A 16,864-nucleotide genomic window follows, 5' to 3' on the forward strand; every position below is an offset into this window, starting at 1 on the left:
AGGAAGGCATGGCGACATGTGCAGACGTTATCGGTTGGGAGCACATCGTCATGATTTCACACATAGGCGGCAAGAATAATTTCTTAACGTCGTTATGATGTTATGATTAAGGCATTTTCCGGCGGCGATTTTTGTAACTGGGCAGCTTTATTTATATGTATGGAAGTCGGCTAGAAAAGTGCACTAAAAATTGCCTATCGGAACCAAGCTGTTTAGCTTACTGCGGCTAACAGCGATTCACTACAGCAAGAACAACAGAAACAAGTAATTGCAGCTGTACCAATTGAGAAGCTGATTGTCCCTGGTGATTTCAAATGGAACATGGCATATGGGATGCACTTGGCATCGGCAAAGTTAACACTAAGTGTTTACTTCCACTGCAGCTTTGTTCAGAATTTAATCTTGCTGTGTCTAATACATTCTTTCGTCAAAAGCGCAAGCTTAAAGCCACATGGACACACCTTCGATCAAAACATGGGCATATGATCAACTTTACACTCACACGTAAAAGTGACATGAGAGGCATGTGCAATGCTGGAATCCCTCAGGGGTCAATCCTGGGCCCAACTCTCTTCCTGATCTACATCGATGATCTCCCAAAACACATACTTAGATCATTCGTTAACATTTATGCTGACGACCATCTATGGCAACACACCAAAGGTTGTAAATGACCAAGTTCTCTCTGATTCTCTCTCGTCTAATCTTGGGCGCGTGGTGCAATGGGGGGGGAATAGGTGGCTAGTTATTTTTAATACATTTTATACCAAGCTCCTATCTTTACATCATCAACGCTCTGATCCCCATCTGGCATCAATTGAAATGAATGGCTCTCGTCTTGGGGAGGCTTCATGTTTTGAAAAGCTTTTAGACTTGATCTTTACTCACGATCTGAAATAGAACATGTACATCAAACCTGTTGCCAAAATCGCTGGAAAAATGGGGGATCCTTCCACCGCTCCAGTAGATATCTCTCTGCTGATGCAATTCTCTATCTATATAAAAGCCAAGTACGTCCAAGGATGGAGTATTGTTGCCATATCTGGACAAGAGCTGCTAGAAGCAGCTTATCCCGCCTGGACAGGGTTCAAAATAGACTTCGTAGCTTAGTGGGGGGGTGCCTATTTCTCTTCTCTGCAACCTATTTACTACAGAAGAGAGGTTGCGAGCCTGTCTCTGCTTTATCGTTATTTCTATGGAAAGTGTTCGTCTGAACTCCAATCTCTGGTTCCCTTTCGCCAATCTTTCATGAAAAACACCCGTCTAGCTGAAACCACTGTCAATAATTTTCCCACTCTTTATCTGTGCCTAAATCAAAACGTAGATTCCATGAACAAAGCTTCTTTCTTAGAAGTGCGCGCCTGTGGAACTCTCTTTCATTTTCCTGACTACAACTTGGTTGTCTTCAAATCCACCATAAGCAATTTTTGATGAACCGTCCCCTTAAGTACTTCAATTTACCAAATACCCATTACTAACGATTAAAATATTTTCCCATTGACTACTGTACACTCCATAACCCTTAGCCCCGAGTGGCCTCCTGGCGTTGATAAATGGTGACTTCTCTGTAAAAAAAAATGTGCGCGTCTGATGTAGTGCTGACTGTGACATTGATCACAAGTTGGTACGTGGAAAATTTAAACTCTGCATTCGTACAAAGATTCGAATGTCATGAGTTAGGGTTTCAAAACATTTTGATATCTCCAAACTAAGAGATCCTGCAATTTTCATGGCTTTGGAGGAAAAACTAAGCACAGTTTAGTTTGTTTACGCCTGGGAACTTTTAAAGATCAGGTATATACTTCTGGAGTGGAGACACTTGTTCTGAATAAGTCTGTACACAAAGTTTGATGACAATGATCTAGAGATAAAGGCTTTTTTGGAGGAATAAAAGGTCCTTCATGAAACACTTTTGAATGAAAATCTAAAAAGCAGAACAGTCGTCGAAAGAAAATACAAGGAGCATAAGGTGATTTCAGAGAGAGAGAGAGAGAGCTCAGGAGAATGAAGAATGTGTGGTGGTTCAATATATTTGTTTGTGGTTAGAACTCGACTCGAAAAACGAATAGTCTAGGCAAGAATACCGAACAGAGTGAGGATTTATCGTTTTTTCTATTTTAGAAGACAGAACTATAACCTAAAAAAAAAAAAGAAAAAAAAGTAAAATTATCATACACATGTGCGCTCTCTATAAATATATACAAAATCCGGGAAAGGAAGTGAAGCCCCCACCTACCCTCTCACCTAGAACATGGTTACGCTCGCTGGCAGACGCGTCAAATGTAGATGGCCAAAGAAATTAAGCTAAGTGAAATTAATCAATCCTAATCTTACCAAAATGGCAACTGCCTTTTTTAAACTTTATTTATTTAATGTATTTTAACTATATGCGCATATATTGTCTTTAACTCTTTGCTTCCATGCGTGCCGTTTTCTATTTTTATTTTTTTATTTATTTATTTTTTTTTTTTTAGCTTTTTACCAACTGTTTATACCTTCTCTTTAAATTTATTTATTTAATGCATTTTAATTACATATGCGTATAAATTGTCTTTAACTCTTTACTTCCATGCGAGCCGCTTGTGGTTAGAACTCGACTCGAAAAACGAATAGGCTATGCAAGAATACCGAACAGTAGCGAGGATTTATCTTTCTTTCTACTATAGAAGACAGAAGAACTTTATTTAAGTAGTATACTTAATATCTGCAATCACCGTACGCTTGCTTGTATTAAAGTGTCCTCCATGATATCCATACCAAACCACTGAACTTGGCTTATAATTTAACTATCACTATATTTGTAACTGCAATATACATAATCTTAGCTGTGATACTAGGGATAATTTTCTGAGTAGATGCAACACTCTGCCTGACCCTAATGACTACAATTCCGAATCCCAATGAACTAGTTGTTCCTATAACTGGGAGGAAAAAACCTAATAGCTAGCTACGAAATCTCCAAGACGATTGCGTTTGTCTTACCTGCATGCAAAAAAAAAATCCTCCCTTCCTTCAAACTAAACCTTACCTGTAACTCAAAAATCCTAATGGAAATCTATCTGTATATAAATAACCCCTTTTCTCTCGAATGCTAACAATCTACTCCTTCCCATCTATCCGCTACTAAACTCCCACATTGCACCGCATTTGTAGTGGAATCGCTAACTTCCAGCCCCTAACCCTCACATGCAAACTGTTTTAATAGCCATCACTAAACATCTATGCATTTCTACCTCTAAGGCATGCATTACAGCTCATTCCTATCCAGTAAGGGATTTAACAGCCTAAGTACTCAGAGGCAATTATTTAACAGCCAAAGTACTCAGAAGCAAAGCGATCTGCATTACATAACTGTCTCCTCGAGAGTTTTGCAACGATTAATACGTTATTGAAACGACACTCCTTGTTATGCAAAATATCCCATGACTCTTATTTGAAAATACCTACAACTTCAACTCTATTCGCACCTACTGAAAACCTGCCCATATATCTATTCACCTAATTACGCATGACTCAAAACTTTCTGTCTTATCCATACTATATTACACTTACATCTTAACCCTCCTATCATCTAAAATAGTTTGGGCACAACTCGTAGCTCAATTCTTAATACCTATTTATACTGTAACATTATCCTAGACCTAAGCTAACACAAATAAAATAAATAAAAAGGGTAAGACTAAAACCACATTATCTCCTCCCTAACAAGCCTTCTTACAATCATAGATGCTTACACTGCATGAACTCCACTCACCCCCTTTATCCATTAACAATTAAATAGCAATGTCCCTAAATCACTTTGAGGAGTGTAACTAATCAGCAGAGATATAACCCCCACAAACTAACCCAGTAACACTAACTAACCACGCGGGGTCGCAGAAATACCTGGATTAGAACCTAGGCGCGGAGAAAACCCTCTCAGTGCTGACGGACCCAGTAGGTCTTCCCAGATCATCCTAGGAGAAGGAAAACTCTGAAACTAAACCAAAGGGGAGGGGGCCTCTTCAGTCTTGGATGACAACCTTCCTAGACCTGGTGACTCAAAAAAATTCACCGGTTTGCAAACCTAAATTGCTTAAGGAGTAGATAGGTTCTGTCTATCGCCCGGCTTCCATACTCCTTCTTTGCCTATTAGTCAAGCGCAGAGACACTATCTCAGTGATTCGACAGAAACACCCAGCGGTAGATCTTGTTTCCTGGCTAGGGCAACGAACGCCGTTTTTCCCCATTCCCAGCACACCCCACCCCTAAAACTGAACATTTGGGAGTGCTTGAGTATGAGATATGCCTGAGCAATTAGATTGGGTTGACCTTCTTCTAATGGGTTGAGGGTACCGGATTGACAGTTCCTGGCTGCTGTTCCCGACTGGTAGTACAGGTGCCCTAACTTTTTGGTAGCGCTTAGAGCGGCTGCTCCATCAACAGTTGAATAATATCGGGTTGTTTGTAGTGCAATGACCCTGCACTCATCCCCAGTGGGCTTTCCCGAGGCCACAATCCTAATTGGAGAAAGGTCAGCTGATGGTCTACTTGTGATGCATGTCTGATGCTCTGCATAACCTCCTGTTTAGCTCCCCCTTACCTAAACAGAAACTCTTTAAAAAAAATATGACGACAGTACAATCTAAAAATAAGCTTAAACCAGGCTTAGAGAAAAACAAATTAACTTGCCTCCTCCCTTGAGGCTCGCATTCACAAATATCCGTGGGCTTAGAACTAATTTAGCTGATGTTAAAGCATTTCTCTTAACAAATACCCCGGATATCTTAGCACTAAGTGAGACTAACCTACACTCCTCCATCCCCTCTAACCACTTTAACATGCCTGGATATCTCCCATTCTGCCGTAAGGACTCTGACAGACACATGCACGGACTTGGAGTTTACATTCGTAATACCCTCCCCCTGACTAGAGAAACAAACCTAGAAACATGATCAAACCTTTATGTGCTTTAGACTAAACATGCAACATAATATTAGCTACTATTATTTTCTCTGCCGCTCTCCCTCGACTCGGGACTGCGCCATAATAAACAAAGTCTCTGACAGCATAGACACGGCACTCTCCCTCGACACTAGCGCACAAATACATGTATTTTGTGACTTTAATGTCCACCACAAAAACTGGCTTGGATTCTCTACTCACACAGATGCAGCGGGCAGCACAACTCATAGCATCACTATATCTCACTCTCTATCACAAATTGTTACATTTCCAACCCGTTTCTCTGACCAGGAAGAACAATACGCATTACTTCTAGATCATTTTTTGACCACAGTTCCCGATGACTGCATAACGAAGGCCCACAGCCCACTCGGGAACGCTGATCATGCAGTGATAATGATTGAAATCGCCCTAAACTCTAGAGCCAAAACTGAAGAGCCAGTGCTCAAAACAACGAGATATTATAATAAGGCTGACTGGGAAGCCATCAGGGAACTAATCAGAGATGCCCCATGGAGAAATATTTTTTCTCTCCCTGCTGAACAGTGTGCAAACGAGACCACTGACTGGTTCAAAACTGCAATCGAAGCGCATATTCCCATGCGGAAATTTTATAGTAAGCCCCATTCTCCCCAATGGTTTATGTCGACTTGTGCAACTGCCATTGCTCAAAAGCAGCATGTATACCGTAGGTTTAACCGACATAAGTCCAGTTCAAACAGACTGAAGTATATAGAAGCTAGAAATAACGTTAAGAAAGAAATAGCGACAGCTAAGAGGGAATTTACGGAAACCACTAAAAAGCGTATCGAAGCATAAAACCTAGGAACTCGAGACTTCTTAAAAATCTACAACCGTGTAGTAAATAATGGGCAATCAACAATTCCCCCACTAACCAACAATCACGAGGTTGTCTCCTTGTCTCAACCGACAAGGCTAACATGCTTGCCGGTCGGTTTGCCTCCAACTCCACACTGGACCCTTCCAACCACCCCTACCTGACTTTCCTATGCGGACAGACGCCACGTTAGACGATCTGAAAATCACCTCTGCTCAGGTGCATGTTATCATAAAAAACCTTGACACTTCAAAAGCATGTGGACCCGATCTTATCCCCGCTGTGCTATTAAAAAAGTGCTCAGCCGAAGTAGCTCCAGTTCTCTCCAAACTCTACAACAAATGCCTTAATGAATCTTGCTTTCCGGGCTGTTGGAAAACTGCTTCTGTTGTACCAGTATTCAAGAATTCTGGCGAAAGGACTGACCCATCAAATTATCGCCCCATTAGCCTCCTCCCACTTTTTGCCAAAATATTTGAGACCTTAATTAACCATGCTCTAGTGCATCACCTTACAGATGCTAAACTTCTGACTGACAAACAATATGGATTTAGACAAGCCCGTTCCACAGCAGACATCCTAACTGTGATCGCTGAACGTATATACCATTCACTGGACAAAGCGGGGGAGGGCAGAGCGGTAGCTCTAGATATATCTAAGGCTTTGGACAGGGTATGGCATGAGGGTCTCCTCAGGAAAATTAGATCATACGGTATCACTGGTAAAATACTTAACATAATTAAATCCTTATTAGATAAGAGAAAAATCCAGGTTATCCTCGACGGTCGTACATCTAAACAATATGATATAAATGCGGGGGTGCCCCAGGGTTCTATCCTTGGACCTCTATTTTTCCTGATATTCATAAATGACCTCCCCGACAAAATTGCCTCTGAGATTGGTATGTATGCTGATGACACTACACTCTATGGCAGGCACGACAGGAAGACGAATGAACACATTTCTAAAGAAATGGCAGAAACACTAGAGGAAGACCTCCAATCTGTGGTGGAATGGGGACAAAAGTGGTTGGTCGCGTTCAATGCTGCCAAAACTAAACTAGTTTCATTCAATAATTACAAGAAACCCTCTCTACCACCTATAGCAATGGCCAACGACTCTTTATCTGAGAGTACATCTTTCAAACTCCTTGGCCTAACGTTCACAGGAAACATGAGTTGGAACAATTACATTGAAGGCATTGTCAGGGCCGCTGCAAGAAAGGTGGGCTCTCTCTACCGTGCTAGAAAACTACTAACACCCGAAAGTATCCTGTACCTCTATAAGGCCACCATTCGCCCATGTATGGAGTAATGCTGTCACATCTGGGCTGGTGCATCTGCTACTAGTCTCTCGCTCCTTGACAAGGTTCAAAAGAGAGTCGCAAACCTGATAGGCCCTGAACTGGAATCTAAGCTTCAGCCTCTGTCCCATCGACGAAACGTTGCATCCCTCTGCCTTTTCTACAAGTATTTTAGTGGTGAATGCTCTGACGAACTGCAATCACTTGTGCCCCCACGATGTGAGCACCCTCGACAAACCCGACAGGCTACTAAATCCCACCCCCACACTGTAGAGATCCCTAGATGTAAAAGATCTTTTTACTCCAATAGTTTCTTCCCCAGAACCGCTAGACTCTGGAATTCCATTCCAGGTCCCTGCTTCCCCAACAGTACTGACGTGCAGAATTCAAATGTAACGTGAACCGACATCTTGCTGCCCAAATCCCTACATAGTACCCCAGTAGTTGTTGCACCTGATAGTAGCCCCCTACACCAAAGTGGCAAAAATAAATAAAATAAAATATTTGCAAAAGTTCAATCTATTTACGACCGGAAAGACACCAAAGATCTATATAGTCTTCAAAGACAGGTTTTTGACCCAAAGCCAGCTTCTTTTGTACCTTTACTGTCGAAAGATAGGTTAACTCTTACCAAATATCCAGATAAAATCAGAAAAATGATGGATGGAACACTTTGCTGATTTGTTTTTCAACCCATCAACTGTTGATGAAAATGTCATTGGCGACCTGCCTCAACTTGGCATTCGTCATCACATGGATAAATTACCATCACTAGATGAGGTTGTCTGTGCTATGGAGAAGATAAGGACTGGTAAGGTACCAGTCTGCATTCCCATTGAACTGCTTCAATATGGAGAGATGCATGTAGCCAATGCATTACATATACTGATAAAAAAGTCTTGGCGTGGTTCACCAGTACCACAGGATTGGATAAATGACCTATTAGTTTCTCTCTTCAAGGAGAAAGGAGCAAAATCTGACGGCAATTAACACCATAAGATATCGATTCTTGAATCAACAGAGAAGGTGCTGGCGAGAGTCTTGTTGAATAGGCCCATCGAAAATATCTGTCCGTTAATCATTCCTGAGGCGCAATGCAGTTTTACTAAGGGTAGGTACACTGTTGATATGATATTTACTGCAATGAAGCTGCAGGAAAATGTATTGAACAACAGATGCCATTTTATCAAGTATTCGTGAACCTCACAAAGCCGTTCGATACCGTAAACAGACGGGCTTTGTGGGTAATTCTTGGGAAGATTGGATGTCCTCCTACCTTTTTCAGCTCCTCCTCCTCCTCTCGATTCTCATTCTTCCTTCACTTTTCGGATATATCCACCAGATTTGGTACTTCCAATTCTTATAAAGCATTCCCACAGTACTCTTCTTTCCTCATCCGTCCACGTTTTTTTTTTACATTTCTTGTTCCAACTCTCTTCGTGTCTTGGGACCCTCTCTGGCAATTCTCACTCCCCCTATATCCAGCCACATCCTCAGAATTTCGAACAGTTGTATGATGACGATAGGACCCACCCTGTTGACCAGTGGGACACCTACCTGACTTGAGACCATCACAAGATGTTCTAGCCTCATTCACGTCGTTATTTTCAATATTTTGATTTGACATTCTCCCATAAATGGGGTTAGTGAACTTAAGGTTACACCACCACCGATAGTTTTATCGAGACATTATCTCTAGGAGAGTTCCTCACCAAGGTCAAAGATCCCCTCCCGAGCGTTTCCCTTCATCGCCACCACTATTTCCATTACCACCACCAACAACGATAGAAATAAAATCTACAATGATAATGGCAACACTAATATCGGTAGCAATAATATTAACAGCAAAAACAACAATAGCAATGACAGCAAAAACTACACCTTCCATTTCAGCTACAGTAATAAATAAAAACATATCACCACTACTACCACCACCACCACCACCACCACCACTACTACTAGTAACAGTATTAGTGATAATAGTAATAACCAATAAAGTACTTTTTTTAATAATAATAATAATAATGATAATAATAATAATAATAATGATAATGATAATAATGATAATAATAATGATAATGATAATAATAAAAATAATAATAATAATAATAATGATAATAATAATAATAAGTAGAAGAACAATGACAATAATAGTAATAATGATTATAATTTCAGTTAGAAAAGCTTACTTTGTTTCTTTTTTTTTTAACTCCGATGTTGGTTTTGGCCAGAAAAATGTACACAAAAACAGAAACATAAAACATCCAAACATGTGAAAGACAATTCCTCGTTTAACCGTGAATTCAAGTTTTGAATTCTAATTTCAGTTAGAAATGCTTCTTCCCTCCGCCCCTGCTATTTTTAAAAACTCCGCTGCTGATGTTGTTGACGACAGGTAAAATGTACACAAAACAGAAATATAAAACATCCAAACATGTGAAAGACAATTCCTTGTTTAACCATGAATTAATAATAATAATAATAATAATAATAAGAAGAAGAAGAAGAATAAGAAGAAGAAGAAGAAGAAGAAGAAGAAGAATGGAATATTTGTGTGTCTGTATTTTTCTCTTTTAAGTAGTATACGATATTGAGATTTAGCCTCTTCCATTTATACATAAACTTTATATTTGCATAGAGGATTTTTCCTTTATTATTATAATAATTATTATAATTTACTCACTAGGCCATCCTCAAAGATTTCTTTTTGAGAATAACTTGTGGCATTCTCTGGAGTTTTAGTGACAACAAGTCTGCCCAGATTTCTAGTACTCTCTATATCTGTCGACTACTATTGCAGATACATTTGCGTTATCGATGCAGCCACTTACTATTGATTTTTCATTAGCGGCGACCATTGGTCTTCGTTGAAATTTGGATGGCAAAAAGCATCCCCAAAGTCCTAACCCCCTTTACACCCGTCCAACGGAAGTCTGGCAAGTGCTTTCTCCCCTCGGTCTTTCCATCCTCTCTGACCCTTCTCGTTTGGTGTGGTGTCAGTTTTTGGTGATACACATACACACAAAATTCAGTTTTTTCTATTCAATATGATGCTCCTTTGTAACATTTTCTGGGTGTCCAGTTTGTGTCTGTAGTTGATGTGTATCAATCGCGACTTTCAAGAGATTTCCTGCATATTTTAGCAGTTTTCATTACTGATATCCGTTGTATCTTATCATCCATCCCTCTGATTCCGTTTCTCCCATTCTCTTTTCAAATTTTCGGTATTGTTACTAGTGCTCCTACTATTAGTGGTGTTATCCTGATTTTTTTCATCTACCATGTTCCTTTGAGCTCTCTGGCTAGCTCAGTGTATTTGCTCCGCTTCTCCGGCTCCTTGATCTTTGTGGTCTGCTGGGACAGAAAAATCTACACCCTGACAGGTATTTTCCTTCTTGTTAACTAGTATGATATCTGGTTTTCTTGCGTGGATGAGGTTATCCGTTTGTATATCCATGTCCTTTAGTTGTTCATGACTGTCATTTTCAAGTACTGAAAATAACCAGTAAAAAATAATCAAAAGCTGTTCATACTATTGTTCGATGTTAGTACTCACATAGTTTTCTTCATCTTTTCGGCTGGCATTCTTTTCCGTCTCATAACTCTTATCTTAGGCGCGTAGCTTTGATGACCGGTGACTTTGATAGCAAAAAAAATAAAAAATAAACGTGCGAATGACAGGTTACATGTACACGCACTATATCACTCCAGTATTAGTAAACATGTAAGCGTTTGACTGTGCCATGGGGTGAATACAAGCGCATATATGTAAATCGTCTAAGGCGAGCGTGTTCATGTAGAAATAGTCTTGATTTAAATCCACAAGCGTTTGTTTTAGGCAGCCTTCTTTAACACTTTTCGCTAGAGACAAGCGATAATAATGCTTAATGTTCAGCATTAAATATATTGATCTATTTGAAAAAGTGACTCTGCCAACAACACGCTGACTACCCCAGCTAATTAGGGAAAATATTCAGCAAAAAAATTATACTTGCTTTCTGACTAGGAAAAGCATACTTCATGAATTATATTACTGCATATAATCACTTTACTTTTGTCTTCAAGATATCTACACATACATACCGCATGCACACACACACACACACACACACATATATATATATATATATACATATATATATATGATGAGAATAATGGAAATAGTATTCCGACGAAATAGAGAAATAAAAAGGAACAAACAGCGTTATGTGTTCATCAACATTTGGTCTTTATTTCGAAACCTCCTCTGGATAACTGAAATTAAGAAAGCAAAAATACCAGTACAAATATTTCAACATTTTCTTGTGAAAAAATGTGGCGCTGTTCCATTTCAGAAACGGAAAATGACGTTGGAAATTCAAAAGGTGGGGGGGTTGCGTTGTTAAAGAGAGATAGATTTTTAACAACGTCATATAGCCGTTAATATATTTAAAAGATATGACGCAGTTAATATTCTTTCTGGAAAAGATATGTCCGTTAAAATTCAAATATAGGTGTATAGCTAAAATGAAATGAGTGTGTTTTTGTTGTGTAATTTATTGATTGAGATTATATGTATTAATTATTATAGTCGGTGTTTCTAGGGTGTGAGATGGTTAACCTGTGTTTACAAATAAATTATGTTCTTTTAATAGAAGTTTACTGATTAATTGCGCTACATTATAGAAACTTCCACGTTGTTTAATTGTGCTTGAATTTGTGATAAGCGCTGATTCAAGAAGTCTCTGCGCGGTTTATTTGAAATAAATTTAACTATTTTTGATTGTTAAAGTCATAGGTATGATTATGCTGTAATGAATGAGAGAATAATGCTATTTCTTCTATCTCTTTTATTTTCATTGAGCCCTTTTTTCTAATTTACGCTAGGTTTGGCCAACGTATCTATGATGGCAATATTGGCAAGGTACAGTGTATGATATATATATATATATATATATATATATATATATATATATATATATATATATCTGTCTGAGGAGTCGGCTAATTTCAGTTAATGTTTGTAGATGTGATATCTACCGTCTGCATACCAGCAGTAACTATTTTAGTTGTATATGACGCGTTGCTTGTAACATCGTAAAATGTAGAACTGGATTAAAAAAATATAAGAATTTAAAAATCGAGGCATAGCCAATAGATTACGCCGTGGCCCATATAGTTAGGTCGTCAGTATTGCACACTTCATGCGTGCGACGACCTGGATTAGCGCCTATGTCGGAGCACGTCGCTGATGAGATGCAGTACATCGAAACCCACTTGAGGTCTGGCGTTATCCGTTGTCGAGGCAATTGCTCGATTCTATCTAATTCTGGGTTCTAGCTTTATCGTGAAAGGTGTATGTGAACGGTTATTTATATATCTATCTATAATCTCCTCTTAATGTCTAATATATATATATATATATATATATATATATATATATATATATATATAACTCTTTTCATTATCAACATCATTTCTATTCATATCAACATGAAAGTGGATTAGGAGACGAAATTAACCGAACGCGTTGTTCAAGTGTCACCCAACCACCGGTGGTGGTCGGATTTCACATTAATAACAGTTATAAGCTAAGTATGATATGAGATGGTATAATAAAATTATGTGAACAATCCCGGTCAATAATCGATTGCCTTGCTGAACTAATTAATTTATTCTATTTTATTTGGTCGATGATGCAACCAAACCGAGGGAAAATAGCTTCAGTTAGCGAATTTTGGATTTATAATAATACTAGCATGGGTACCCGGCGTTGCCCGGGTGTTTGGAGGTGTATGCTGAGCAAAAGAAAAAAAAACGGTTAATTTTTAAAAAAATTTGACCCCTATTATGACCCCCTTAATATTTATTTTCTGAGTTCAAATCATATTATTAAGCTAGATCCATGTCCAAGGAATCTATATCTAAAATTCCAAGTGTTTAGACCGATAATTGTCGGAGGAGTTTGGTAGAGTTCGCAAAGATCAAATCGTTGAACATTGACCCCTTAAAAGCCAAATTTCTGTCCGAAAACCGATCACATAAATTTTTCCAAATCTCAGTACCCTGTATATCAAATTTCGAGTCTGTAGACTAAAATTTGATAGAGTTATTGTTTAGGGAAATGTACACAGACAGACACACAGACAGATATACAGACACGTTCACTTTTATAGATATATAGATTTAATAATATTGTTTTGCGAAAAAAGTTGATTTCGAGAGAATAGTATGAATAGTGTTTTGACTAAATTTTAGAAGCAGTATCTGGTCCTGAGGTCAACTCCCAAGGACAGTCGGCGTGGATACAAATTCGATGGAAATTTACTTCGATACGTGATTAGGCACAGAGCCAATCAGAAGAGAAGAGAATGTGTCGTAACGGCCCCTGATTGGCTAGTTTAGATCATGGAAGCTTTATTCCCTACTCACACCCCAGATATATAAGCTTATGCACGAGCGATATTTAGTCAGAGTTGAGAGCGGTAGAGCAGTTGGATTGATGAGAATTGAAGAGCCCTTGACCTGAACATACCGATGACAATTTCTCTCTCTTTTTCTCGTTCGCAAGCTCAATATTTTCGTCACATATCGTATTTTGCCCAAACAAAAAGAAATAGATTTGTGGGTTGTGAACAAACCCCGCCGCTGATAATTTCTCATTTAATATTACCACAACAAAGGCTACCAGCCACATCCACCTTTGCAGACTATTGGTGATAACACAAGAAGAAACGAAGGAAATAAAGTCTAATTCACATAACCGTAGCTTTCAAACTATAGACATTTATGATATACGAAAATGAAATCCGGAAGTATGGGTGAAGTGAGTTGATTTTGGCTGCTTATAATTTTATCTTTGTACAGTGGTATTAGAACTTTGTAGTCGTATAGTCTCTTTTATAAAAATGAAAACCCACTACTGGAGATTTTTTTAGTGATTACTTCTGCGGAGTTTGCATTGCCGCCAGACCGGATGATCAACTTGAGTTCATTTTCAGGAACCATCTATCAAGAGATGAGTGCCTACCTCGACGCCGGAGAAAGGATTGTGACCCGCGGATCAATAACAACAAACACAACGTGGCGTGGGCCGCACCTGTCCCCCTGGTTCGGCGAACTTTTCTTGTTGAAACAGAATAACCAGAATCCTTTATTAAACCCTATCCCCGTCTAGACGCTTAAAGCCAAATTTTCGTGTTGTCAGAATTGTTCTGGGTGACCAGAATAACTATTGAACTTTTGGGCGTTCCGTGACTGGAAGGTCTAAAACGAACTCATCGGCGTACCTCCCCAAGTGGGGCACGTTGGGTTATACAAGAGTAATAAATGTAAGATTACAGTATTATAATTAAAAGGGATAGCTCTGGTAAATGAATTATTATTATTTTTTTACATTAAGACAAGTGAAAAGAATTGGTTGGATGTAGAAGAGAGAGAGAGAGAGAGAGAGGGAGAGAGAGGGGGGGGGGTTAAGGAGAACGGTAAAAAATAGGGAGAAGGAAAGAAAGAGAAATAAAGAAACGTGTATAGAAAGATGGAAAGAGATAGAAGTTTTATCCTCACTATAAAAAACTTTATGCACACTATTTAACTCCTTGTTAGCTATTTTATAGCCCCGGACAATGTAGAGTCGTCTTGCTACTCTATAATAAGGTCCGGCCATCTGATTTATCCTTAGCGTTGAAACGTGACAAACAAAAGAAAATCGCATTTTATAAAATTTGAAAACACTTGAATCAATCTGCACTGTTACGGTCGAGAAAATCATTGTCGTCTAGCCGTAAAAAATTCCTATCAGCGTCTTGTAGATCGCTAAACTTTTATTGAGACGTTTCGCAGCAGTGTACTTGTCGGTCCGATTACCAATTAACAGCGACTGTGCTTTGCTGGCACGCAGTAGTAGTAGGTTGAGCCAGATGCTCTCTCTCTTTTTCTCTTTCCCTCTCTCTCTCTCTCTTTCTCTCTCTGTTCATTTTCGTTGATGTTAACAGCCGTCGTATGGTCATAGTTGCTCCTCTCTCCTTATCTCCCGTTCTCTTTGATTTTAATAAATGCAGTAACATTCGTGCTATGTTTGTGAACTTTTGAGATGAGGATGGATAAATTGTATTATTTGGATTATTCGGATTACTGTTCTCATCTTAAGTGTTATTTTCAAAATGCTTCGACCGATGTAACCTCTGACCTTTTAAAAATGTATCATGTCTAACTCGGAACCCGCAAGGACTAACGGCATAACGGATTATGTACAGTAAAAATTCAATTGTAAGTTACACTCTTCTGGAGGTTGAAGGTTCAATCCTTAGTGGGAGCGACACTAAAAATACAACCGTGAATTACTTAAGGCTTCTATCCGATCATGGAGCGTGTTACCTCCGGGAGTTAAATAAGGGGTTTCATTCGAAGGTCCATACAGATTCCTGAGTTCGGCAGAAAATTGGCGAGTTCGGCAAAACACCTGAATTAGGTCTGAGGTTATATCTGCTGAAAAGTTTTGAGAATAATATTAAAACTGAGAAGAAAAGTCCGAAAAATCAAACTAATACATTCTTGTGTTGTCTTATTCATTTCCCTTCTCTGGAGGTAAGTGTTAAAAACAGAATTGCTTTTTAACGCGAGAAAAATCCAGCTCCACCAAAAGGGACTCTCTGACAAAGATTTTAATTATGTAGTGCCTACAAAAAATATGTCTTCATTGAACGAGAACAGAAAATATGAAGAATCGTATAAGAACCGTATTATTAGAAATCCCATCAAAGGTGTACATACGTAATTATTGTCTCAATTTAACGCACTATTTTTTTTTAGAAAGCTTAACCCTGTAGATTTGAAAATATTAAAGTTTATTAAAAAAACATCTTTAACGTCACCGAGCGACATATATTTTAATAAAAATGCGTGAACGTGTTTAAAAAAATAGTTTTAAAAAATACTCACTTTTTTAACAAACGATGCCATTCTTGAGGTTTACCATTAAGGAAGAACGGAGAAAATTGTTATGTTCTCTACAAGGGTGACTTAACGTCATTTTGAGGAATGGTTCCATCCTGTTTTTAAATTCGGACTCTTTAAGAATTCATTTATGAATAAATAATCCATCTGTAATCCACCTGGATATTAAAAAATAAAAAAAAACACATATTAATTTTTTATCATCTATGTAATCAGTCAATATAATATAATATAATATAATATAATATAATATCAAAAAGAACCCATATATAAAATACGTTTGTAAGTCATACAACGCAAAAAATAATAAACAATTTTAAAATAATCTTTTTCGATATATTTCGGCGAAGAAACTCGCCCTTGTCAAGATTCTTTTTTCTTCTTACGCCGCATGGTGGTACTTTTAAAGCAGGACAGGTCCATTTAGTTGTTATTAACGTTTGGGATTTTTTTTTATAAAGGTGTTCTATTTAATTTCTTATTTACCAACGCCTTCAAAAAGGAAACTAACCAAGTATTCTTTTAGAATACGCCATATGCCGTGGAGTACTTGTATTCGTCAAATAAAATTAAGATTTTCTTAATCAGCATAGAGGTAAACGTATAAAATTCGTAATTTTTAAGGAAAGTTGGCGGTAAGATTAAAAATCATTTTTTCTTCTAAAAAAATGTACAATTCGTGTAAAAGCAAACATATTAAGGAGGGGTAGCGTTTGTGGAATAAGTAAGTGTATAGTGAACATGCAGCAAATTTTGGGTTCATGATATGGTATTTGGGGGAGATAGATATAGAACTGTCTGATGCTATGAAAAAAAAACTAAACATATATAAAATGTAACGGCTC

The 16,864-nt window shown here is 38.2% G+C and overlaps 1 protein-coding gene across 3 annotated transcripts in view; it reads right to left on the reverse strand.

Moving 5' to 3' along the window:
• The window catches only part of LOC145259675 (regulating synaptic membrane exocytosis protein 2-like), a 602,608-nt gene that overhangs the window by 358,619 nt on the left and 227,125 nt on the right, over window positions 1–16,864 (reverse strand). For 2 of the 3 annotated variants that reach the window (XM_080117339.1, XM_080117347.1), the window contains exon 2: window positions 16,005–16,177. In XM_080117339.1, coding sequence (XP_079973465.1) covers window positions 16,005–16,025 — 21 coding nt within the window. In that variant the 5' untranslated portion in view covers window positions 16,026–16,177. Of the gene's footprint in view, window positions 1–16,004; window positions 16,178–16,864 lie in introns of those variants that run through there. The other variant, XM_080117356.1, reaches the window with a different exon arrangement.

Source organism: Euprymna scolopes, chromosome 3 (assembly GCF_053919585.1).
Source record: "Euprymna scolopes isolate OS-2025 chromosome 3, ASM5391958v1, whole genome shotgun sequence".
Lineage (NCBI taxonomy): Eukaryota > Metazoa > Mollusca > Cephalopoda > Sepiida > Sepiolidae > Euprymna > Euprymna scolopes.